At 40.2% G+C, this 27,892-nt stretch overlaps 1 protein-coding gene across 8 annotated transcripts in view; it reads right to left on the minus strand.

Moving 5' to 3' along the window:
* CHD7 (chromodomain helicase DNA binding protein 7) overlaps positions 1 to 27,892 on the minus strand; it is a 133,747-nt gene that overhangs the window by 84,471 nt on the left and 21,384 nt on the right. For all 8 annotated transcript variants that reach the window (XM_071554467.1, XM_071554468.1, XM_071554472.1 and 5 more), the window contains exon 2: positions 4,393 to 6,253. In XM_071554467.1, coding sequence (XP_071410568.1) covers positions 4,393 to 6,078 — 1,686 coding nt within the window. In that variant the 5' untranslated portion in view covers positions 6,079 to 6,253. The remainder of the gene's footprint in view (positions 1 to 4,392; positions 6,254 to 27,892) is intronic.

Raw genomic sequence — 27,892 nt, forward strand, 5'->3', positions numbered from 1 at the left:
CTGTGGGTAAATAACTTGTGTGTAACAACACACCCAGGACAGCCTATTCTTGGCAAAGAAAACTCCTACATTTCCTCTATAGCTAATAAAATGCTCTGAAAATACTGACATGTAAGAACAACTGCATAGCATTAGACCTCCAGAGGCCTGTCTAACCTGATATTCCATCTCTGATAAAGTGTGTGGAAGAGCACAAGAACCAGACATGCAGTAGATGCAATCCAGTAACAAATTCTCAGCCACTTATATACGGCACAGATCTGCTGAGCCAAATGTGGTGCCTTCATGTTTATCAAATGATGATGCATTTTTCCATGCAAGATCTCAGAGATCAGCATCTTAATGTGCAGTTTTGAGTTCACCGCCTGGTAACTTGCTGAATACCTTAAAAGAATTAAAGGAGATAAAAAACAGGTGACAAACAAGCCTTATTTCACATTCACCCTCTTCATCTGCCCATATCACTCACAATTTAGAGGCTTTCACCATCTCTCTCCTTCTCCCCAAATCGCCTCCCTCTGTGCTTTTTCAAGTGTTGCTGCATTTTCTGAGGCCTGAGGAAGGGACCCAGAGAATCAACAGCACTTGCCACCCCAGCATACCACGCATACAGGTAGCAACATGGTAATAAATCTTTGTTTTGCTCTCTACTACTTCCATAACAATTCCTACTGATTTCTTTCTTTAAATAGCACATTTTTAGGCAGCCATCCAACACCAAGACCCAGTTCCTAAGGAGAGGTTTTTGCCTGCTCTCTCACTGCCCAAGCACCACAGAACCATAAAATCTTTTAAGTTGGAAAAGATGTATAAAAATCGTCAAGTCCAACTGTTAACCCAGCATTGCCAGGTCCACCACTAAACCATGTCCCTAAGCACCACATCTACACATCTTTTAAAAACCTCCAGGGATGGCGACTCTACCCCTTCCTTGGGCAGCCTGTTTCCAATGCTTGACAACCCTTTCAGTGAAGAAAATTTTCCTAATATCCAATCTAAGCCTCCCCTGGCTGTGTCTTGACTCACACAACTTAGGGCCAAGTGACTGACATTCCTATTATATTTCTATTCAGTTTCATTATTTAGTTTCATTCTTGTTAGGCTCTTCATCACATAGACACTTGGCACTCTGCTTCGGTATACTGACAATAGCAGCAAACTTTGCCACCTGACTTTTCACCCTTCTCCATATCATTTAGGAGTATTTTGAAGAGCACAGGTTCATAAGCCCAACACAGATGCCTCCACGTGAAAAGATGCAAGCTACTCCTACCCTCGCTTTGCACCTTGGTGAACTACCCTGCCACAGCAGAACCCGCCTTCTCACCCCATGGCCACTGAGCTCTTCCAAAAGCTTTTGGTGGTGAAGAACACTTCAAAGGAGGGCCTGAAAAACCAAGCACACCAACTGCACATCCCAGCACTACGCTGGTTCTTATGGATCTACCAAACTCCACTGAAGCCAGCAACTCACTGCTAACACAGTCCTAATAACCATGTCTAGTTTTCTTTCAGCCATTAATCGAAACCAGATGAATTGTCAATCATCACCTTCATCTCCCAGCCAAAGTAATTTGCAGTTTTGCACACACAAAAAAGAAATAACAAGCTTTAGAATTGACACAGCAATTTTTTAAACTTAAAAGTAAAAGGATTTCTCTTTCCTTCCAGCATATCTAAAAACAAAACAGTAATTTGGTTAACCACAAGCCTTCCCATGATAAGGGTAGCTTCAAATCACTGAAAAATAATTACTAAGATGCCTTCTGTTGATTTTTGATTTCCATTTCACTGACTATATTAATTTTGTTGATTAATTTTATACAAATAAAAACAAAGCAGTCATTTAAATAACTGTTCTTCAGTGAACAACTTTCTGCCTACTGACATGAAGGGAAAACCATGACACAGGAAAAACTATGAATTCTGTATTCGACTTTAGAATAGGGGGTTTGCACATCTGTATTTTTCCCCAGGGGATAGGGAGGAGTTGAGTTTTCATTGATTTGAGCAATATTTATTTCATCCAAACAGTTTTCAAGGGGGAAAATGCCTGCCTGTCAAGAGTTTCATTACTACAGTCAGGGCTCAAACTAATTACTTAATGGGAAGGTATGTTAACAATAACTTTTACCAGATAAAAACTTGACAGAAGTAGGCTAGAAGTTACTTGGCTTGCTACAACTGTCTGAATTACTGATTTTTATCAAATAAAACTAGAGTTACCATGTGGTTTTCCTCTAATTATTTAGTTTCAGTACTTACCTTTCTTCAAGCTATTCATCTGCAGTTCAGCACTTTGTAACAGGTTGTACAGCTCATTTAAGGGTTGAGCTGTCTGCATTTTACCTCTTCAATGATTGAAGAGAAACATATGTCCCAAGAACATTTAATATAAGCCTGTCCAATCTATGAGTAAACCTTCTCCCAGACCACCTCTTGATGCTAAAAATAGGCTTCCTAGATGGTCAGATGAAAATAAGGAATTAATGCTGGTAAAGAACACCACAGCTTTAGGGCACAGTCCACCTCAAGTCTTTCCTCCCACATCCCCTGCCATCACTAGTTGTGGAAGATGTCAGTGACACTGGTTTTTGTTTTTTTACTGCCTTACGAGTCTTTCATCACCATTTCTACAGTTTTCTTTCAAGTTTTTCTGCTAGATGCATCAGCTCTCATCTTCAGGGTAAAAACTGCATCTTGTACTTCTTTTTATCATCCCTACTCTTTCAGTACTGATTTCTCTGTGCTGTCCCTTTCCCAATATCTGCTCATTTTCTTTGTTTTTTCATATAGTCTCAAGTTCCCTCCTTATTCATCCTGTTTACCTACACAGTGGATAACACAAGGCATTGGCAAAAGATACTTTCTCAACAGGAACACACAACTCCACGTGCATGCAAGAGCAGTAATTTAGATTCTCCAAACAAAGTGTGTGCATGGAGATGGAGGAAGAGGGAGGATCAACACAGGCATAAAATTTCATACCCATTTTGAGGAGGGCAGGAAAGAGAAAGATAGTCCTGAAGATATATTTTGCCCCTTCAAGAGAACTTCATCCTTTCTCCCAGAAACACAGAGTACTTGCCCAGTTTAGTCCCTGATCTCCTTCCCAGGGCTTCCCCACCCTACAGCACCTCCAGTGCTCCCCCTTCCTCTCTTTCACAGGGAATGTAAAGCCCGTCCCAGCTGCTGAGCTGCTCCATCTACCACTCCTTGGCAGCTGCCTCTCTGCAGTGCATACATCTGATTCCCAGACCCACCCCACGCTGTGCAGAGCAGCGAACAGAAGCAGCCGGCAGGCAGCAGTGGAGGCGACTGCTGAGCAGCTGCTTCCCACACAGGCCCAGGACACAGGCCCAGGACACAGGCTAGGACAACTGTTTTTATGATTTATTAAGTGTATTGTAGCCTTGTATCATTACAACTGCATTCCAGCAATTGTCTCTAAATATTTATGGGCAAAGCTACTTTGCATTAATCCTGGACTGGTTTGAAAAAAAACCAAAAGTAAACCTCTGATATCTTGACCACTTACTTATCAGTTTGTACCAAAACTTCTTGAATGGTGACAAAGAGCAAACAATGTCAAATGTGAAGATCCAAAAAAGCACTTTTTCAGCTGAAGCTTAATATACTAGCAGTTAGTCAAACATGGTAAGCTATGGAGGACAAAGATGTTTTACCATTTTTAGCTTTTAATTGAAAAATAACGTGGAAGCAATACATTGCCATCAAAACCTGGCAGATCAGAGACTTGGTAAAACAAAACTTCTATTTAACATTTCATTTAAGCCTCATTTTATTTCAGAATGTGATTCACATCTGTTGTCTTTTTCTTGCATAAACTCTTGCCTTCTCCTTGCATAAACTGTTGCCCCATCGCTTCTCTGCCATTACTTAGTGCTGAAGAGGTTCGCGCTGCAAATTTTTTCACATGTAAAGATTTCAGCTTTAATTTAAAACCACAGAATATTCCCTTAAGATTTAAAGAAAACCACCGGTTTGGCCAAAACAAACACATTATAACACACACTTCTTTCTCCAAACTGCAATTACAAAAATTAATAGTTTAAATGACAATTCTCACACGTGCTTTCCATCTTCCCCTCAAAGGAACCAACATGAAAAAAAGACAAGGTATTCAGCTTGTCCTGTTGCGGTATCAAATTTCACTCTATCCATGTTAGCCTGTAAAAATTACTTTAAGGACGTTAGCAAGCTACCTGAACCTCATTTTACCTTCAGCCTCTGTACACCAAAAGAGCCACATAACCAGTAGCAAACAAGGTAGTCAAACAGGATCAAGTATTTTGAAACCATAGTTCTTGTGTATCCTGAAACTCATTCACAATCATTTAAAGCATTTTCTGCTAATTGGAAGTAGCTTACCTGAAGGACAGGCACTTTTTGTGGTGTGTTTTGTGGTGACTGGTGAAGCTGTGCCCAAGGCTGATGATGAGGATGTGGGGGTGGTGAAGACTGATGATGTATCCCTGGATGAGGCTGCATGGGAGGACAGGTTGGCATTTGCTGTTGAAAAGACTGCTGCTGACTAGGAAGCTGCTGGCCAGATATTAGTCGTTCTTGTATTGCTTGTGGATCTGCAAGGCCAACACCTGGACAACCATTTGGTCGCATGTGCCCACCCATCTCCCGCGGTGTTGAAGACATACCCATAAACGGACGATTCTGTTGCATGTTTCGGGGGCCCATATTCCTTTGTCCAATTCCCATGGCACCAGGGGGCTGGTGTGATGATTGAGGATGGGGTATATTTGGGTAACTGCCAACTTCCATTGGTATTCCAGCACTACCAGGTCTAACCTGTGGAGGAGGGGTACCTGCTGGATTACTCATTGCTTTCATAGGTGACATGGGAGGTGGAGAGGCATAAGTTCCCTGAGGCTGTGAAGGGTGCATAGTTTGCGTGTTCATTTGGTTAAGTGAGCCACTAGGGTGGATGGGCTGCTGGTGCATTAGTCCTTGACCACTGTTTGATGGAAATCCGACAGCATTTGGGTATCTTGGTACAGATTGATTCATTGGAGTGTTATTTGTAAGGCCTAAATTCTGATTCATCCCTGTATTATTAACTAATCCCTGATTAAGGTTACTGTAAGGATATCGAGAATACTGCCCTGAGTTGTTTATAGTAGGTGAGGGTACCGTCTGGCTCCGAGAACTAAAATTAAGTGTTTGCGGCCTAACAGCACCCTGCTGGGGAGGATTAGGGGAGAATCTGGGACTGTGGGCTACTGATTCTCCATGGAGAGCAGTGGGGGGATGGTGATGAAATTGCTGGACTGAGTGTCGCAAAGAAGGTGCCATACTAGGATTCTGCTGGGGCACATGAGACAAGTGGCCAGGTCCTGAGGTGGCAATGAAAGGGTTTCCCTGATTGAGGCCTTCTTGGCCTTGAGAAAACTGGTTCATCCTCTGCTGCTGCGGCTGACTGTGCTGCTGCATTGAAAAATCACCACGAGCCATGTAGTTTCCCATCTGCTGCATGTGCTGAGGATGGCCCTGCCCAGGGGGTCCAGAGGGTGCCTGTGGGGGCTGTGTCGGTTGTGGCTGCTGCTGCTGCTGTTGCTGCTGGTATGGTGCTCTTATCTGGTCTGGCACTTGAACTGCCCGTGGTCCCCACATGGAGCCACTGTCTACGAAGGGTTGGCCATGTCTTTCATTCTGCATGCTGGGATAAACTCCCATCTGACCACCAGCACCGCTGCTGTGAGGAACCTGAGGAACTGGAGGGTTGTGATACTGCGAATGAGGAGATGCTATACCATTCCCGGGGGCATTGCTTATCATCCTGTTTGGCTGATCCATCATGTGCATTTTCTGCTGTTCGTATTGATTATAGTGATCAAAATGGGTCAACTTGGCTTGATTTTGATTTGCAGAGGGATGATGAAGAGATGACTGTAAAGCAGGAAACCCTTGATCCATAGGCATTTGCTGCCCCATAGGATTCACTGTATTTTCAGGATATCCACATTCTCCAAGACCTTCCAACCCTTCACTGAAAATATTCCCATCTTCTCCAAACAGACTCATCATTCCTGGATCTGCCATGTTTTTTCAGCACACAGCTCCTTGGAGCTACAACCAGAATGCTAGTCTGTGCTTCACCTCGGAGAGGTGTTTTGTCCTCAAAGCCTTTAATCCTCAACTAATCTCCTTCATGTCATTCCATATTTCCTTAATTCTTTTGGACCACGCAGTGTCAGGCAAAGTCTGGTTACTGCTCCTAGAAAAAGTGGGGGAGGGAAGAGAAAGAGAGGGAGATATTGGCATGAATAACATCAGGCAATATAAAGAAAAAATACTTGACTGTTTTTTAAACAACTCTAGCTAGTTTCAGCCCCTTAAAATACATCTTAAAAATCTATTTCCCTTTATGAAGGATTCATTAGCTTTATCAGAAGCTTTGTTATGATGGAGAGTTAGGAAGCAAGCAAAACACTAGCCTTAACCTTAAATTAATCCATTCACTACACTTCCTAGTGCTCCTTTCTTGGGTGGAACAGAACAAAAGAACACAACATGCAGCAGCAGCAGCTGCCACAGCAGGTAGGCAGATGTATGAATATATCCAGGCAGCCCATCTGCTGAACTAAAGCCCTGAAAACGCTCTAGTTACCAACAGCATGTCCTTAACCTTATTCCCTTGAGCTGCGTAATCAGATGAGCAAGCAGAAGCACCAAGTCCTACAATGAACTGAAGTTAGTTATACGGACAACAGATTTTTCAAGTGCACACAAGCATGACCCACTAAAACGTATCCAACCCCAAGACTTAGCCTATAGGAAGGAAAAAAAATATATTTTTTTTAAACTGACAGCTTATCTTAACGAATTTGTAAACTGAAAGACACAATGTTTCAGTCCAGTTAAGCAAAACTATATGCTCGGTTTGTGTAAGAAAATTAAATTAAAAAACTTCACTCCATGAGGAAGTAGATTTCCCAATCCATATCCTAATTTTCTTCATGATGGTAACACGAAACTAGTATCCTTGGATTTCATTATTCATCTTCAGGCAATCATGCTACTACTACTGCAACTACAGCACTTCAGAAGACCACACTGAAGTTCTGCTCTGTCCAGAATTATAATGTTGAATACTCACTCAAGAGAATTAGCAATGGCAAAAGAGCTCAAATAGTAAGAAGCTAACCTAACAAGATATACACTTGGATTCAGGTTAAAAAAAAAAAAAAAAAGCAACAGTCATAGAGTAGATTCAGAAAAGTTTCCATTTAGGTTTTTCACAGGAAAGACAACTGTTCTGAAATGGGACCCCTATCCTCTCCCCACAAGAACTTGCAAGATTTTGTTTGGATCCATTTACTACGAACAATGCTGTCTTTTCTTCTTATGATCAAAACGTTGAATGCTGTGTCTTACATCTCAAAATAAACTTTAAGACAATAGCCAAGGGAGCCTATCCACACAGCAAATAAAAGTATTTTTCCATCTTTATTGCAACTTAGTAGCAATTGTACTTGCAGATACCAATTTGCCCTTTAACGAGCAACCAAAGTAAAGAAGATTTACAAATTTGTTCTTTCACAGCTTGCATTTTGTAGTGGAGGAGGGATGCCTTCAGTCACTTTGGATGCAAAATGCCAGGCCAGACTATTTAACTGAAGGTGATTTGTCCCAGACAAGTTTTAGGGAGAAAATATCAGCACATTTATTACCCTTCTTGTAGCCACTGTCAAAAGGACCTTCTACAGTATGAAGCAGAGGGCAAGAGGAAAAGCAAAAGCATTTATCACTCCTCTTAAAATAGCATTTGAATGTCACCTTTAAAACCACACTCTTAAATCTCTTTAGTGTTCAGCTGGGATATTAACACTTATATCCCTAAATCATTTGGAGGTAAACTCCTATGAGCCATCTTCCTATCTGTAATACTTATTCTTTTTATTTCACTTCCATTATTAAGCAAAGCCATTTGTAGTTTTTACCACCTCAATCAGTTTACTAAAGCACACCATAAGGAAGTTCAAACAAGAAGGTGAGAAGGAACCTCCTTCACCAAGAAACAAACTTTTGTTATTAGACTGCTCCAGAGCAGACTAGAGTCATGGTGAAGATTCCTGATTGCCTGAGGACTTCTGGCACTGCTACTACTGATGCACCAGGAGCTGTCAAAGCTGGACATCAGCGTGTACTGAGAGTCTCCACTTAATGGAACAGTCTCTTTGCTTGGAAAAGCTAAGAAGAATAGCACAGACATACATGTTAGCTCCCAACCACTGATGCAATGTGGGCAATATCAAACTTGAGCCGAGTAGAGGATCTCCACCATCCTCTAAGGTGCTTACAGTCACAGAGCTATGAACATGTAAGAATTTTCACTCATTTTATTATATAAATCATGCCTGCTAAAAGAATCATTTTTTAAGACAAGCACGCTCTACTTTCTTGAAGAACTAATGAAATTTTCCAATAAAAAGAATTGAAATTACACAAAGGCATTCTCTTTGCTACCTGTTATAGACAAGCTAAGAGAACATCTCCACAAACAAGGTTACAAGCAGCAAGTACACATTTGAACTATACTGGGTTTTTTTACTGTTTTTCAGCTGACAAGCTTACAAGGAAATCCAGGCCAGTCAGCCACAGGTAACAGTCAACATCAGCTAACAGCAGCTAGGCTGTGAATCTCAGAAAACCAAATTAGAACATGGTAAGATGGTTTTTTTACTACAGACACATTTCTGCCCAGATCACTCAATCTTGATTTGCAGATTTGGGCTAGAGACTGTCCCCTTACAACGAAGGGGATGTGATCTGGAACCCAGCACTCACCTGGCTTCCTGAGCATGGTGATCTTTCAAAAAAAAAGTAACCTTTACATTCATGATGTAGTTTGTAAACAAACAAATCCATCATCTAAATTCAGTGCAAAACCACTGTTTGCCACTACATATGATTTTAGATCTACATTTTTATCTGAAGTGTGAATAGACTTTGAGCTGTTGATGCTGAAGCTGTTAGGTCTCAAACACAGCGTAAGACCATGTTTAAGAAGATGTCTCAAATTGCAAGAGTATTTCTTCAGATTTAAGTTTTGCTCTAAAATTAACGAACACAGCTCTTTACAGTCAGCTGTGCTCTTGCCAAACCTTCTTCTACTTCCCCCAATGAAAGTCACACCTCTGATGTGATATATGGCTAACAGCAGCTGTTGAAGCATGAAAGACAGTAGCAGCCACAGCCTGATCAAAATAAATTAACCAATGTTTTGATAAGGGAACAGTCAATACTGGAATTACCTAATAACCTCTCAACCTTCTACAATAAGAGGATGCCTTCTAGATAGTTAAATAAGTCACCAGAGTCAGCTTTATTTTAAGTTGCAGCAATCTCTTTGCTTCTTTCTCTCCAAGCAATATAAATTCTTTGCTTAAATTCTCAAAGCTAGTAAAAAAAAAAAAAAGCCAACACAAAACTAAAGGCAGAACCTGCATCATCAAGCAATAATTCTACAACACTCAGTACCACTGTTCACTTCCCCATTAATGCACACATACTAACAGCAAGACTGACCAGGATGAACTCAGCTTACAGTCTTTATTTGATTAAATAGTTTAAAAACAAAAGATGGTGCATATTCTTCTCTATGTTCCTATAATTTAAACCAACATACAGAGAAACAGTGACTATTTTTTAGGTACAAAGGAAAGAATATTGGAACCCTTAGAAAGGTGGCTTGCTTTACAAAAAGTGTGAGTCTATAAAAGGCAGTAATTCTTTTAAAATCATCTTAAACTACACAGATTCTGCTATAAAATTCTATCACATTTCTGTTCCTGAACATGAAAGATTGCACCAAGACTGACCTAAATAGTCAATGAATATGTTTTCTTAAGGCTGCCTATACAGCCTGTTTCTGTTCAAAGCCATGGTATGATCCCAACCACCAGGACACAGACAATTGCTTAACAATCCTGTTGTCACAGCGTAAAAAGCTTACATTTATTCCAGTCTGCAACATTCCAGTCCTAAAGAGCTAGATTTCAAATTTAAGTAGCAGTTAACCATTGTCCAGCTTAATATTTCAGACCTGCGTGGACTCAGTAGCCTTGGGCACCTTCCCACTTTTATGAGGTGAACTAAACTGGCAGCTGCACACGCATAACCCAGTCTAGGGCTGCAGACTTTAAAACCTGAAGTTCATTACTTTTGCCCCTAAAGCAGCAGATTCAGGCAGTCAAGACCAGAAAGCAGCAAGGGTAGCACATGCACCCTCCACACCACCATTCTCACATTCTGCCATTCAGAAGAAGTTTTTGTAATTGATCAGGTTCCTCAATTCAGCTATTGACCATCTACAGAAGAAATTTAGCAGCATTTCTTGATGGCCATGCAGCAAGTAAACTAAACAAACAGAAGCTGAGAAGGCAGCTAATACTGGGTGCTTCAACCTGGAAAGACATGTCATGCAGAGTTGGTATTTTTACAGCTATTAGTTGGTATCTCAAACAAAACTCTTAAGTACTTAAAAGACACAAACAAACTCATATATTGAAACTATGCACCTACACATTTTGAAGAACTAGGCTAAAAAGACCTCTCCTGCTAGAAATTGCCATGCCAAAGGTCATATTGAGATCAAAGCCTCAAAATGTAGGATTAAACATTAGGCTACTAAATCTGCATTTAAACATTGCGTATTTAAACTGCTTTTCAAAACTGCTAAGCTCCTGCTGGCTGTAAGGGGTAGTAATTTAAGCATTTGCCGCATGGAAGAAGATGACATATATGACAGCAATGAAAGTCACATTTTTATTTTACTCACAAAGTTGAAGGAAAACATTCACCAAAAACTTCACAAACACATGTAAGACCATGACAACATGGAAAAAAACATGACAAGACATTCAAATTGGGGAAGCTGGCTGGTGAGACTTCTACATTTCAGCTCATTTACCTACTGAGCGAACAGTGCTGCTGATGCCAGGACAGTTATGCAAGTGCCTGACCACGTCTGCGGGAAGCACGCCTGGTCTCCTGCGTGTCTAACGCTTAGCTCTCAGGGCTGTCACAGACACCATGGACGATACGTTCCTCTTGCATACAGATCGGCCAAAATACAAGACCAGACCTGTAAAGTGATTGCGTCATTATTTCTGACTGCAGCTTCCAAAGAAACTTGGTTTCTGAATGCCTGAAGACACTTTATTTTTTTTTTAATTCACACAGAATGCTTTCCTAGTACACACTTCATGCAGTATAGCTGTGTTAAAAATTAAATCCATGTAGTTTGGACATCAAAGGATGGCAGGAATCTCATTCTCCCTCATCCTGGGAAGGAGCGATAGGACTTGAAAAGATGAAAAGACCTGATGCACTCTGGAAATATTCTGCCTTCAGTGGGTAGCGCCCACAAATATGACATAAGCACTTTTGAAAAGCTTTGTTTAACATTTATCTTACTAAAATTCAGTTAGCTCTTCACAGAAATACACATCCTTACAAAAATCTACAGGGGCTGGGGCTGTCAAGTGTTGCTTGTTAAACTAAGAACTGGGAACGGGGATGGGAGTGAAAACCTCAAGTGCCCCTCGAAAGTCAAAGGTTTGGCCTATGTGCAGTCAGCCAAATGCCATGAATCCTATACAGTAACATCTTCTGGGCAAGAAATCCATAAAATCCTAAGTTTCCCATACAATCGTTCAGCAGAAGCCAGATTGTATTTTATTTCCTTAATACATGATGTACTTTGCCAAAGAACAGGCTTCTACTGAGGCAACTGAGGGCACAACAGCCTTCAAATATTTGGCAGCTTGTTGCTGTCAAGCAGCTGATGCAGGAATGACTAGCCTAGAGTTCAGCTTGTGCCACACATTTGGAAACAATATCCTACGTCATTCAAGTTCACAGGAGCTCTGATACGTGACCACAAACAGTGTCACATAGGAGGACTCTGATGCAAACACACCAAGCCTTGTTGTTACATCATATGAAAGCATTTGCCACACCAGTTGGGTTGCAAACTCTTTTCCCTTACATGGGAGCACTGCTAATTTTAAGTCAGTGCCTATAACAAAGTAAGAAGCCTCAGCATGTCTTTTCTTTCCAGATCAGAAGAAAAAGAGGAAAGTCTTGAGCCATTTATTACAAGCACATATTTGGAGGTTTTTAATGAGGCAACCAGAGCAATAAGGAAAAAAAAATTGTTTTTTACATTTAAGTACATTACAAACCTGAGTGGGAGGAGAGGGGACAAACCCAATCCAGAGACACTTCAGTTTCAGTGTTACATAATCTGGAATTTTAAGAGCTCTTTTTCAGGCGTTTGACCACCCTCTCTCCCAACATAAGTTTAAAACACATATGTGAAGCAGTTTATCTAAAAATAGTCCTAGATAAGCAAGAGAAACAATTGCAGTCACAAAAACATTTCAGCAATACTCTTCAAAACGTTTGACAGATGTGTTAACCTTGCAAACAGCTCCATAAAGGGGAGCAGGAACATGCTTAAGGTGAGCCCTAAATGACGTTTGACCATGACAATGCAGCCGTGTAGCCAATATAAAAAATAGAAGATATGAAAAATTGTATGGGCTACACGGCTGCCTTGTTTTGGTGGGCTTTGGTGGGCTGGGGACACGTACCCGAGCGCTCGCTGCTCCGCGGCCAGGCGAGCACAAAGGCCTGGCAGGGCCGCCGGGGCGCTGGTGTCAGGGAGAAGACTTATATTGTCGCCATCAGTCACCAGAAATCTCCCCGCAATTACATTCCCCTCTCAAGCTGACACTAACCCGGCCCCGGGATTCAAGAGGTGGGGCCAGCGGCGACCCCGCTGGGGCACTGCAAACACACCCCGCACAACCCGGGGCTCCTGTTAAAGGGCCCGGCTTTTTGTGCACCGACTGCAGTTGTCACTGATTAACCAACTGATCTGGCAATTTCCTACATTCTTTTGCATTTAAAAAGGATCTGAGAGCCCGAGAGCCATCCCTTTGCATATTCCCGGGGGAGGGGAGGCAGCGCCCCGTCCGGCCCGAGGGGCGCGCAGGGGCCCCCGCCTGCAGCTGAAAATCATTTATCTGCTCGCTCCGCCGGGCTCCCGGCATATGCGATTGGGAGGGAAACGTATCCATCACGGATAAACTTGAGCACAAAGACAGGCTGAGTGTCACAGGATACAGCGGGGCAGAGGTCGGCGAGGCGAGCGGGAGGTTTTTGCGGGGCAGGGCAGGGCAGGGCAGGGCGCCATGAGCGCAGCACGGCCCGGCCCGGCCGCTGCGGCCCCTCCAGCAAACAAAGCCCGGGCCACAAACACCGGAAAAAACCGCAGTAAACAACAAAATAACCGGAGGGGTGACGAGGCTGTAAGGAACAGGAGGCCTTGCCCCTTCCCTGCGCTGAAAGCCGCTCATGGTGTTTACACACAGAAAGCTGGGAACTGTAAAAATTCATGAGGTGGAGACTCAAATGCTTCCCAGAGTTTCTGAACATGTGATTTTCGCCGAAATGTATTTTTTTAATCATGGGCAGGTTTTAAGACTTAATCGTATCCCAAAAGGCTATTTCCAGCAATAGAATTATGAGCACTTTAATGTGACCAGACCCTATATTTTACTTTACCTGTTACAAGGCCAATACAATCATGTTTCATTCATACTTTATGAAGTCTGAAAAACCACTTGATGAAATTACAGTCTACCGATACCACACATGGTATATTTGTCCACGTATATTCTATAATCATTTCAATTTATGACTTGTACTTAAGAGCCATTTTCCTGTACATGTGTTCTTCATAAATACTGGCAGATCACAGTCTGCGCTTTTACAGGAACCACATATCCACACTCATTTCTGTGAAGATAAATACACCTTATGCATCCAAAGTGAAAAGCCAGAGTTTTGCCAAGACTAAGGAGAACACACTTCAGGACTGCGAAACAAAATGGTAGTTCTCCCTTACTCTCTTCACATGTGGCAAGATGAATCGTCCTACATCTGAACTTCAGCCCTCACTCCCAGCACTCATGATCACTTTGGCCCCATACAATTAAGCATACCATCCTGAACTTTTCAGCAAAGAAAAAAATTACTACTTATTACACCGGGAAAGGATTATTACAAATTATCTTTTTCAGAAAAAAAATAACATCAGTGTTTCATACAGCATTTTCAATGAAATCACACACAGAATGGCTTGGGTTGGAAAGGACCTTAAAGATCATCCCAAGCCCCAAACGTGATCTACTGGATTTTACAAATTTTAACTTTGTTACAAAAAAGACCTGTAGTACCAAACTAATTATGTCTTTTATCATATGCTATAAACTATTTAAAGGAAATGTTAAATTCCTTCACTAACTTAAAATCAACCATAAAGAAAAAAGCTGGGAAGGGAGGGTGTGAAGAAAGACAGTCCTCTGCAGGACACCAGGCAGTACATGGAGTAAAGAGATTTCAGGAACCTTCATTTAGTGCCTAGGCCATTGAGTGGGTGCAGTAATGTCCCACAGGATATGGGGGACAGCTGAGTTATAGGACAGGTCCCCAAAAGATCTTCCACAACTACTGTTCATTGGACTATTTAATTTTGAGAGGTTTGTTTGTTTATTTTGACAAAATTAACATAAGAACACAACATTCTATTGTTTTTTTTGAAGAAGGATATGCCAAAAAAAGTGGTTTATTCTCGGTCAGTGGAATGGAAGCAGAGTCTTGCACACACAAATTAAGTCTGTTGGGGGGGGTGGTGGGGGGGTGGTTTTGGTTTGTTTTTTTCTTTTTTTTTGAACATAATGCCTGGCTCTCAGTAATCATAGCTACTTACTCAAACCACAACACAAACGACTATACCAGGCTGTTCTCTGCAATGGAGAATGCCAAGGAGAAACACTGTGGAGCTCTCAACAGCTTCAACTGTGTAAGACTAAGAAATTTAAGAGTAAATAAACTGCTGCACTAAAGTTCACTCAGACATGGAAAAGGGGTGCCTAGAGAGCATAAACAATAGTGCCAAAAGTTATATGTTGAAATGGGGACTGTCAGATGAGCACAGCCCTTATCAGCTTCATATGCAGCATGGCCCTTCTTTCCAGGCAGAACTGAGCTGAAAGTTTTTCCTCTATAATAGCAGAATAGGTTCAAAGGGAGGAAACCCAAATTTTCTTGTGCAAAACTTTAATGGACCTCATGCAAGTAAGAAAACTAATTGAGGTGTTTTCACATGTATTGCCTCATTGATGTGCCCTTTTAAGATGACTCCAGTGTAGTTATGTTCTAACAAACAGAGCCTTCCAGGGAAAAATCTGTCATCTAAAGTTCTAGAATTATGCAATCTCACTCCCCTTCTCATTGAGATTTTGAAGAATTGGAAGTATTTATCTTTGACTTGCAAACAACTGACCCAGTACCCGGAGCCACAGTCATTCAAACCACTGCAAGAAATAGGAGCAGCTGACATTCATCTACCACAAAAATCTGTCACACCCAACAGCAAAGTTCTTGATCTACCTTCAGTTCCCCACAAGCTTTGCAGAGATTTGCATTCACAGATTAGATGTGAACGTGATTTTTACTCCTCTCTGAATGAACTTGGAAATCAGTTCCACTTCATGGTAGGTAGCTTCACTTTCACTCAGAAAGCAGAGTTAAACTTAATTTTATAATAGGAAGCACTGTCTTCAGCGTTCCTAATGATTCATATTCTACTTAAATTTACCTCTCAAGGTTATCAATCTTGCTGCAACATCTACAGAAGTTTTTTGAACACTTTTAAATTAAAATAAATATAAGAACAACTAAACTTCCCCCAAAAAACAACCAACCAAACTCAACACAAACCAAAACAAACACAAATACCTATTTCCACATTGCCCTCCCCTCAACAAACCCCAAAATTTATCTCTACTCACTAGAAAACTGTGAGGTTAAAATTGAGAGTGGAGAATTGGTGGGTTTTTTTTGTTTGGGTTATTTTGTGGGGGTTTTTCTTGTTATCATTTTTGTTGTGTTTTTTTTTAAGTAACAAAACCAAGAAAATTTAAGGAGTGGGTAGGCTGCCTAAAAGAACGGAGTACTATTTTACAAGCCTTCCTATTTCTTATGCTTATTTGAGAACTTTGGAAGAGTTTGATTGCAAACTTTCTTGGACTAGCAATTCCTTTCTTTTGTGTTTGTAAATATCTGAGAAAGTAAAAGTGACCAATAAAATGGCTCATTTAAAACACACCCAAGCAAAAAAACACTCAAGAGGCAAAGATACCAGAATGACATAAGGGAGGACTCTTAAGCAAGTACTATACAGAGACTGCTACCATACAGATTTGTGTAACCAGCCAAGTTTAGAGCTATTTCACTTAGTGCTGAGAATCTGGTTCTCAGAACAAGACCTACAACAGCTAGTGTGTTATCTATGCTGTAGTGAAATGCAGAAATGCTACTAGCAAAATCTTTATTCTATCAAGGGTCAAAAACCTGCAAGTCAAAGGTGAATAAATACAAACAGCTAAAAATGTACTCCTTTGCTTTAGCAACTACAGAGAGAAAAATCAGAACAGGTACAAAGAACTCTAAATTTCCAGTGCTAAACAGTATTTCCAAATTTATTTTATTTCTGCCAAAAAAAAGCATAACTCAGAATAAGATAGCCAATAAAAGACTGAAAGACTATACTATGTTTTACTTAAGCATATATTAAATGGCATTTTTAGAATATAGACTTAGATCACCTGAACCCAACAATACAGTGCATAGCAAAGGAAAAAGCATGGATGAGGCTCTGCTAGAGATCAATTGATTTAGAAGTCACAGGCATTAGTGGCAGATTAAATACTTATGCTGTATTAGCAAATACATTTTTGTATTTGGACCTACAGCTGAGACTCTGGTAACTGTTTAATTAATGATGCTTGCAAAGCTATAAAATGTAGCTCCTTCCCCCCCCCCAATTATATATACTATATAAAACTAGTTATGAAAGTAAAAGTACATAGAATTACTTAAAAGGAAGATGAAATGCCTGCTGTCACTACAATACCTCCACAATTAGCTTTCCTGTCCAATGTTTTTACAGTACCTTTTAAATTACTGTATCTGGTCACAAAGCATCATGCAAAAATATGAAATACATGATTCTTCCTTTTCTACCTTGCTGAGCACCTAAATTCCAAGTATCTCTGTGTTTTCAGGCAACAGTTATCCCTGAGTTTAGTCTTGAAATAGAAACAAGAGAGAACACCTAAGTGAAGTACATGCTATGTCCTCAACTGAGACTGCAGCTTGAAAGCAAAGCAAACAATGCAACATCACACATCAGCAATAGCCAGTCCTCAGAATCGGCCCCCCTGGACACTAAACCAGTGTGCCAAGCTCGGGCAGGAACAAGTTGTTTGGGGAAAAAAAATTCTATGTGAGAAGCTTTAGTGCTTACCACTCAAAAATACACAAAGACTTAATTTAATACACTGACCTTCTACCACCTGCTTTTTGTATAAACTGTTAAGGAGGCTCTTTTGTCTGGATGTCCCTGAAATCCTGGTCTCACTCCTCAGTGTAATGGATGCTAACACCTACTGCACCTATCGTATCTCCACAGCACCCAACACATTCTGTGCAGCTCTGCAAGTTTCTCAAGAACCAAAAATGAAGAGTCAAGGGAAAGATAGTGGAACCAGCTTAACTGAGAGATGTCTGCAAGGCAGTAGCAATAGCAACAGCTGTCAACCGGATTTGCTCACCGGGATTGTCAGGACTTCCAGCCTGCTCCTGAGCATCCAGGTAAACCAGCTGCCACCTTCCCTTTCAGATGCACTCCTCACTAGTCAGCCATGCCTCTCACACCAGTGCTGGATTACAGCACAAGCTGCATGTGCTCATATTCAAAAGGTGTTGCTACCAAAACCTAGAAGTATTTATTTTAAATTAAGACATTTTTTGTGTGTGTCCTTTTTTTCTCTGGGGAAGGAAGGCTGCATTTGTGTTGGATTTGCGGCTTCTGTATAAATTAACTCTTCTACTTATAAAGTAACTCTTTCTGACACGTCCATATACAATACATATTTCTAGAATGAATGGAAGATACCATGAAACTAGAATTACTATGTATCTGTAATCTCTTTAGTAAATAGTAACCAAAGCATTAGGTAAAAAGAAAAACCACCAAGAAAACCCAAACAAAACCACTTTGATATCTGTGTGCTTGAAAGGAAACATTCCCCTAATTCTTTAGGGATCTCAAGATTGTAAACAGCATCGCATACAGGAGGGATCATCACACTTTTCACAACATCAAGATGTTCTATGAAGAAACATGCTAAATCACTTTTTCTGTCTGCCCATATACATGTAATTCAATTTAGTTCATTTAAACCAGGAGAGTCAGCTCCCTGGTATCAGCCTGGTCGGCAAATAGCCCTTGTTGATAATCTGAGAATTTGAGATTATTCCTATGGCCATGATATACTGCTTTACCTCAGGATCAACAGTTAATTTTTCATGTCTCACACCCATGTCCTATGTCTTCTTCACAACAAGGACAAAACTGAGTTCCCTCTCACACCTTCTAAAACACTGAGTGAGGTAACAGCATTAAAGCTTACAGTTAAGGTCCAGATCAGTACTAAAAAAGCCTTTTTCTCCAGAGCTCAGGCCAACTAAAACAAGTTTAAACCAGTGTTTCATCTGAGCAGCAAGGAGGAAGTTTCATCTGAGCAGCATCGACAAAGCAGCAATGCAAAGAACATCTACAAGACAGAAACCTATGGAGCGCCTCTATTTCAAGCTTATGATGGCAATATGGTCCAATCATTTATACTTTCTTAAAAAAGCAGTGTCCATCTTATTCACAAAAGACATACCACCTTTCAAGTTAACTGACACACCCAGTGTCTTTTTACAGTTTTGATAACTAGATCAAAGATTTCAGTCATAACCACAAATTTCACATTTCCCTGGAACCAGAGGTCAGCCAGCCAGTTTTCCCCCTATTTCTTTTTGACCTAGGCATCTTCAGCTTTGAATGAATTCAAACCCAGGTACTAAACTACTAATTCATCTATTTAAATTAATTTCCTATTTCTGCTGCACCATACTGTAGGTACTTAGTCTGAGTGCCTTGTAGCTAGACTACCTAGTAACTCCTGAAACCATCAGTAGACATTCACTCCACTGTTTGTTGTTCCCAGATTTCAGTAATCACAAGCTGGATTTCCCTTGACCCTGGTCTTGCATCTTCCCTGGTGATGCTCCAAGTGCTGAACATGGGATAGGAAAGCTTTTTACCAAAATATTGCAGAGCCTCTTTCCTGACTTCTCCATAATCACTTTATTGTTCAGCTGAACTCCCAAACTATTAACATGGTAGTTGCTCATGACTGAGCACAAATGAGAGACTATGTCATGCAAATGTTACCTATCAATAAAAACACTCCTGTCTCACCAAGTCCTCTCCTTGGTCACTGTTTCATTCACTCCATGTTTTTCAAAAAGGCAAAACATCTCACGGGCATGGGGTTTCTCTTCTCTTCACTCTGCATGAACAACCTGTGGCAGCTGCACTTGCACAGAAAATCATCCAGAAGTATATTACACCTCTGATAATGCAATACATCTATCATCCCAAAAGGCAAACAATTGCTCCTATCAGCAACTCTCTATTTTATTCCTCCATTATCAGTTTCTGCCAACATCAAGCTATATAAATGCATGATCCTCAGTTAGAAATAAGTGGTTAAGTTACATATACCGTATTAGCTGGGCAGAGGGGGGCTAATTTGAGAAATACACAGAAACTTTACCTTCAGGAGAGTGAGAATTAGCACTTTTAATGTGCTCTGGGATTTCCAGTTGAATGTATGAACCACTTAAAAAAAATCACTTTACAGTAATTTCCAACTGGTTGCCTAACACCCATCTCCTAAGTGACTATCATCAAAACATAACCATAACACTAGCAATGAATTAATATTAAAACCCTTCAATGAGATCACATAAGTCCTTAAAAAACAGCCCAAGTTGTCAGAGCACACCTCTCCCACACACTGAGTAGTAGTCAGATTCTGGAAATAAAAGCTTTGTTCAATTACTAAAGTGGGTGCTAGGTACATTTCTCATTTACACATATAATTTTGAAATCCAAACCAATTTGATGGTGTCTAAACAAATTTTAAAGCCAAGAACAAATACTTCCAAAAAGATGATGATGCAGTAGTCAGAAAAAGGGAAGCTACTCACTCACTAGGACAACCTGACTAGCAAGGGATTGCACTCTGACAATTTTATATATTTGGCAGGGATAATTAACAAAGTTCTGCACGGTTTCTGTGTACCAGCAAGTAAGAAGTGGTTACAACTCTTCACTTATAAAATGGAAATTTTGTTTTTCACATATTTTGTTTTACAGAAATACTTCTCAGTTGCAGGCCTGCATTGCCATGTTGCTGCTGTGGCTAACTCACCAGATTCACTCAAAAGAGAGCAACAGCTCAGCAATCTGTGAAAGGGATAATCTAAGTGACTGCAGGATGGAAGAAGTGCTAAAGACAGGAGCAGCCTAAAATAGCAGTCTGAAGATGGGCAGCAGGCATCTGCCTGCCAAAAGCAAAACCACCTCGTGGGGTAAAGTTCCCCAGCTCCTGGGCCAGGAGAGTGATGGCCACTCCAAGGTTTCTTAACGCCTCCCTTGGCTCCCTGCTTTTTGCCACTAGTTGCATATTTTTATCTTCACGAATAAGTCTTCAGCTATTTCTCCGTCTGTCTGCTGCATGTTAACATTTAGCATCGCTGTACATTTCTGAGCCCACCAGACAGAAGCACAGTGCTGCTCCCAGGGCAGGGGGCAGCTACCACACAGGACAGGCCTACAGCATCGCACATGCAACTAAGATGAGTAAACTCATTTGCTACAAAGAAATGAAAATGCACCTAGCAAAGTTTCTCATTATATTAGATGTGCATGTATTGCATGCCAAGTTTCTGAGAGAAAAGGAAAATAAGCATGCAACCCATTTTCTCCAAAACCACAACCCCTTAATTCCCCGGGTCAGCAGTGTCTGGTCCTTCAACATTTTACTCAGCTCAGCAGATGAGGAAACAGTCGCACCAGAAGGCCCTGTAACAGATGGAAACCAGAGCAGCTGGAGAGCAGGGAAATGTCTGTGCCGACGAGGGGGTGGGGTGGGGGCAGAAAGCCCATCCCTGCTCCCAAGCTTTAAAGCTGCGTGCAGCCATCATGCTGTACTGCAAACTCAGCCCCCAGATCTGCTGGGGAGAAAGTTGAAGGAAGCAGTATGTGGCCAGATGATTTAGTGCTTCCCAGACTTCCTATTAGGAGAGCAACACTGAGCCATGCAACACAGACCTGCAAGCACTGGGTGTGAGCCCCTCAGGGGAGTGGGAGATAGTGGAAAAGAGCAAGCTGGGCATTTCCATTCTTCATGAAAAGCACAGTAGATGAAGAACTGCCAGCTGGAGAAGGCCTAGAACTGGAACAGTGAGGAAGGAAACAAAACTATATATGCATACTAGAGAAATGAGTAAGCAAATAGTAAATGAATTAATATCAAAATCTGTGAAAGTTTGAGGGATTTTTTTTCTTCTTTTTTAAATAGGAGGTATTACAGAACCAAAGTGGCACAGAGATACATTTTTAAAGAGAAAAAAACCCAAACATGGTAAATAAGGAATAGTAAGAATTGAAAAAAAACCCCTGCCATATGGTGCAACTATTCCACTGCAGTTTAGATTCACAGCTTTACAACACCTGCACATTAAATAACCATATTAAGTCATACATGATGTAACCAGTATTTCCTTTCTCAACTTAGTTAAGGATAAGGGAAATACATCTAACAGGGGTTTCTATACTTTTGGAACAACAAATGACTGTCCACGAATAAGAAGCCCATCTCCTGACACAGTTTGGACAGCAGCGTACTCCCAGTCCCCAGATGAGGGAAACAGACCAAGCCCTACGAGGGAAAGTGAGCCATCAAGCAAGGAGTTTAGTATAAACAAGAGTAAGGTGGGTTTTGTTCTTGTTTGTTTATTTATTTTAAATCTGGTTGGAACTACCTTCTGCAATCCTTTTGGCTCCTCAAGTCAGGAGACAAGAAACTAAACTGATCAACGTGTAAGAAGGAAGTCCTCATATGAGAGCAGCAGATTAGAGTGTTAACCCAGATAACGCAAACAAGGTCAGTCAAAGCTTGTGAAAGGCATACAGAAATACTCCATTTTATATGTATGTGTGTATGTGTATATATAACACATATATACACACACATACATATAAACCTGGTCTTTACCTGACCTCCCACATAGAATTAAAGTTTGAACATTGATTTTCAGCATCTGTGAGCAAATGCAAAATCGACATGGTAGTGGAAAGTTTTCATGACAATTTTTCCTCCATAGTTATTCCTGTTCCTAACCCCAAATATGATGCCTTTTTTTTTTCTACTATTATCCCAAACACCTCAAGAAAAAGTTCAGGTGCAGTCTAACACCAGAGGTAAACTGATCTAACCATTTGTTGCCATCAGAAGATAGTCACCACAGGGGTAGCTGAACAGCAATAACAGCACAAGGAGAGACGTAAGAGTGGTATGGCTGATTTCAAGCATCACAACCCATTGGATCAGCTTATTACTATACCATTCATTCAAACTGCCTTCAGGCCACAGCCAGGTGGTTCAACAACTTAACCTGAAAAGCACAGCAGTAAAACAAGCCAGGCATTTGCTGTACAGAAAGAATATGAGAAAGCACTGTCTGCTGGTATGACTTGTAGAGAAAAAAAATAATGAATTCTAATTTGGTCAAATATCGGAAAAAAATATTTAACATCCAACTGATGAGACAGACAATCAAATCAACACCAAACACTACACAAACCATGGAAAATCTTGCAGTTCCCACTAGCTGCTCCTGCTGACTGGAAGATGCTGACCTAGAGGTATTTCATACCACTGCACAACGCCAGCAAAAGATGCGCAAATATTCTGGGATCTGGCGTTAGAAGTTCTTTTAGACAAGAAATGTTATATCGCAGTGTGATTTAGGAAAATACAGGCCATTTGTGAATACTAAGGAGTCAAGAAAGTCAAAGAACAGGTTTTAGTTAAGACATTTCAAAGGCAATTATTTCCATGGTGCTCAGAAGACTGCCTCCAGCAGTTCAAGCCAAGCACGTGCACAGTTCCTCAATGAATGGTTGTGATGGATAAACACACTACTTAAAGGGAGAATATTTCATCAACATCCATTCAACACCTAGGAAGCCTTCTGGACCTAGAGAGGAAAAACTTCTTCAGATTTCTCAGTACACTTCCCCTGCTCACATTGTACTTGTCTGCAGTCTTCCCTAAATCTTCATACGAAAAGTCCATTAGCATAAGCCTGGGTTTTACATATTCTTTTCTTTTTTGGACATATTCACCACAAGAATTTTTAAATATATCCTACTATTCGAAACACTTTTGTTCCAAGAGCTGACCATTACAGACTATTTTCTAGATATGGCAGGACAAATTCCTTCCTGTCTGAGAGTTTCCATGGTAATAAAAGTCCCCTTTAAACACATTCACGGTGGTTTGGGCAGGCCAAACAGGCAGCCTTTGTACTGAAAAGCTCCCTCTTTGTACTCCTCTGTGCTGATCCTGCACAAACTACGGTAAAAGTGTATTTTAGTGGAGGCAGAGTAAAACTAAGGCTCACATCAGTTTCACACGACAACTGTTTATTCCACAGCACAGATACAATCCTCTGGAAGATTCCCTTCCCAAAGAATTTCAAGTGGTTGGAGAAAGCAAACTACTGGACAACCTACAACACATTTAAACTAACAAACCTAATCCCAGAAACTTTGCCACTTCTACTATTAAAAAAGATGAACCAAAATGACCATCCTCCTATTCCCTTCCCCTGCTTCCCACTATGTATGTCTCACTGCTGTTTGGGGGGGGGCATATTTGCACCAGTGCATGCATCTCTAGTTAAGTAAGGGTGGTCTTAATCAATACCTCTTCATCAGCATACGGAGTTGTCACGGAAAGGGACTGGCTGAATGACCCAGTGTATGGTTCAGAATGTTTCCATATATTCCTCCAAAAAAAAAAAAGTTTTTAGAATGTCCAACAAAAAACACCTCCCTTTAAATTTCTATCCGTTTACATTTGTGCTTTGACATCTTTAAGTACCAGAACAAATTTCAGTATGTTTAGGTCTTGCTATAAATGAAGGGTCTTTTTATTAGGAGTTTATATTGCAGTAAAACTCACGATATTTCAAATTTAGCAAAATTTTTTTTTCTTCTACCACTATAGCAGACCTTCTACAGATGCTGTCAACTCCACAGGCAATGATTCTGTTAAAGAACCAAATGACTAAGTATAAACATGCAACCTTAATTGCCTAAGAAAGGTTTCAGTCATCCCTTAGATTTTCCTTTGTTAGTCTTCGAAAACTTGTATGGAGATTGTTTTAGATAAAAAGTCTCTATTTCCTGGTCAAGTTTGTTCACTAGAGCTTTCAAAGTTTCAGAAATCTAAGTAAGATTCTTTCTTAAGTGCAGCTCAGTTCCCGAGCCTGTATTTTTTTGCTTATAATAAAATAAAGGAGAGAAAATATAAGCATCTGATTTGAACAGTGAGCTTTTCCCCAGTGCTACCACTAAAATCCAGGGAGGGGTTTTCCTCCTCAGCTAGTAGATATTTCAGCATAGCATAGAACTCTCTTATCCTGGATTTTGAGAAAATGTATGAAGAAAGAACAGGAATAGGTCCGAGAAACCAACATAACACTTCAGGCAGATGGACCTCAGGACTTAAACGGTGGGGACAGTTCTGCGCATGCTGAGCCTCACCTAAAAATCCACTGCGCAGGCTGGAAGGGCACACCCACGTGGGGACAGCCCTTCCCAAATCTTCGTTCGCGAAGATGAGCCACACACATCTCTCATCTCGGGAGTTTTAAAACACCCCTCAAACACACAACATGCATACCCCTTTTCTCAGCTCCCACCCCCACCATGTAACTCATTCCCTGTTGCGTGTCACCACTCCCAAACAGTACAATCTTGAATATGGACTCTGCTATCCAAGAATTGAAGCTCTTTGTATGGAAAGCATTATCCAGATCAGTGAAAAAAAATCAGTCTTGTGATCACTTTAAAACACATAAGAATGAAAAAACTTGATGTTTGTCAGATCTAATTTAGAGGCATTTAGATTTCCTTTTTGACAGTAGGGGAAACAGCCTTAAAATTAAAGCAAATTTAAAATTGTGGTAGGCAGTGCAGTAACATTTAAGTCAAGCAGACTGAATAGAAGGTGTGAGAAAGGCATATTATACAGAACTATGTTGACCCATAAACCCAAGCTGCAGCTGTAACTTTCTAGAGAAGCTTTTCAGTAGGCAGATTTTAAGGACAGGATCAGAGTAGACAGAGGAAAAAACAGGAGACAGCAAAGTATTCATGAAATGCCTCTCAAAATAACAGGTCCAATAGCTCACTGAATACTGGCAACTGAAAAATTATGGGTTTGGCTTCAGCAAAACTAACAGCATTTATTTTTTTCCAATAGAAAATTTCAACTCAAGAAAAGAAACTGAACAGAATTTGTTTTGGTTGCCAGCAAAACCTGGTCTATTGCTTTAGTTGAAACTAGTCCAATTTAAACAAACATTAATGTAACATCCCACATTTCTCATGCTAGCAAATCTTACTAAGAGGACTTTCCACAAAAACATGGTATTGATCAGTTATTATCAACAACAACAACAAAAAATCAGATGCAGTCCTTAAGGATCATTTGTAGTAATCTATCTACTTCAGCAATCTAGCTATAAATCTATCTCCTTGAACAGATGCAACATGTCAGATAATTTTCACTGTAGGTTGTAATATTTCTGAATATGTTTAAATTGCCCTCAAATTATGCTTTATCAAGCCATCATGCTGATTATAAGATAACTGCATATAATCAGAAAAGGTAAACTGTAGCCTCTATTTCTTATGCACCCACTTCTTAAAATCAAAGTCATTGTATGACAAAGATTTCATTACCACCCTGTTCTGACAGAAACCAATATTAATTATTATTTGAATTAACCTTTGAGCCATAGTTTTCATCAGTACTCAGTGAAGACACGGACAATTTCTAATTACATTCTACTCTCATTATAAGTCACTAGGCTGTAAAGCTGCATCTGACAAGACTGCTATAACTTGGCCTTGAAATGCTTTGGACTTCACTATAAATCTTTCAGAAACATCTAAGAACTCATTGAATACAAGAGCTATCACACAGGATGCTTCAACAATTTAGAAGCAGTTTTAAAGGGATACCAACTGTGATATGACTGAATTGCAATACTATTCCTGAAGCAAAATAAATTATCAATGGCTTTATCATTCAGCATCACTACACAGATGGTTTTTTACTTGAAGTTACATATAGTGGATTCACTCACTCTATCAAGTGTAATTACAGAGTGATCATCAACTAAATCATAATTACATTGAACAAATAGTGTAAGAAGAAAATGAAAATTTATAGACTGACAGAAATCTGATTCCAAAGGTTACAGCAAATATCTTCACCATGGGCTGTATTTATTACAGATCAGAAAGAGAGGTTTGATCTCCTAAAGTGTTATTAATTCTCTAGTAGGAAATGCAGATTTTAAGGGTCATAAATGAAGAATAACCTGTAATTAATATATAAAAATTAGTGCAAGAGGGCAATTTTTCTTTTGTAATTTTTCAACTTCACATAATCAGTTTGCTGTGGTCAGCTAGCTAGCCAGCAAAAAATGAAATAAACTCATGGCTACAGGGAAGTGAATGCTATTCTGGAGAACAGGTTTCTACCTTCAGCTATGCCAAATCTCTTGAACGAACAAATTGAACTTTTAAAAGAGTGGTTTCTGGCTCTGTAACCCGAGCCTCATTTTTGCAACTTCACAAAGCTCACATCTATGACTAACTCCAAATGTTCAATCTCTAAGCTAAAGACAGTTTTATTTGAAGGAATACCAGAGGCTGGGATCTATCAGGTTTCAAAACCAGAACTTGACTTAGCTGCTGACTCAAGACATATTTCAAGATAACAGAAAGATTTCAAGACATCATTTTTAACCTTCCACTGTTGAAAATACCTGTATCTTAAAACAGAAGCCTCAGTATGAAAGCAGTTTAATTCCAATGAATGACAATTCACGTTACAGAAACCTTGACTTGGACTAAGATGCACAACATACATGACTTCAAAGTTTTTTCATATCAAAAAAGAAAAAAGACATCAAAACCCAGCAAAACAAAAAACACAAACAAACCCAACCCCACCACTGCTAAACAAAAAAGAAAGCAGACCATTGACCTTTCACTCACAGATGACTTTTATGGGTGCTGTTAATTAGATAGAAGGGCCAAGTCACTAATTGCACAAAGATTTTAAAGAGAAATTACAAGACACGGGAGAACCTAATATAAAGTTTGGAGGTTTTAAACACAGAAAATCACAGTTGTGAATGTATTTAAACATATTATGGATTCCCTTAGTTAATGCACAGCAACTTTGTAATCACACAGGGTAAGGATGGTCCACAACCAGAAGAATAGCTGGATACAACCAGACTTATCACAAGGCAGAATATGGTAAGAGAATTTAGATCTCACAATTTTTGGAAAAGGTTAGAGATGATGTACAGGACATCAGTCTATAAAAAGGCAGTTTGTAGCATCAGTGTCAATAGTATTATCAATTCTAAACATGCCTCCATTTAAACACAGAAGTTGTACTTTTATTTCCAAGCCAGATGACTAAGAATACTGTCTTAAATCATGTCTCTGTATTCTGAAACTATGGAGACCCTTCACCTCAGGGTCCCAACTTGCTTA

This window comes from Pithys albifrons, chromosome 4, assembly GCF_047495875.1.
Source record: "Pithys albifrons albifrons isolate INPA30051 chromosome 4, PitAlb_v1, whole genome shotgun sequence".
NCBI classification, from domain to species: Eukaryota; Metazoa; Chordata; class Aves; order Passeriformes; family Thamnophilidae; genus Pithys; species Pithys albifrons.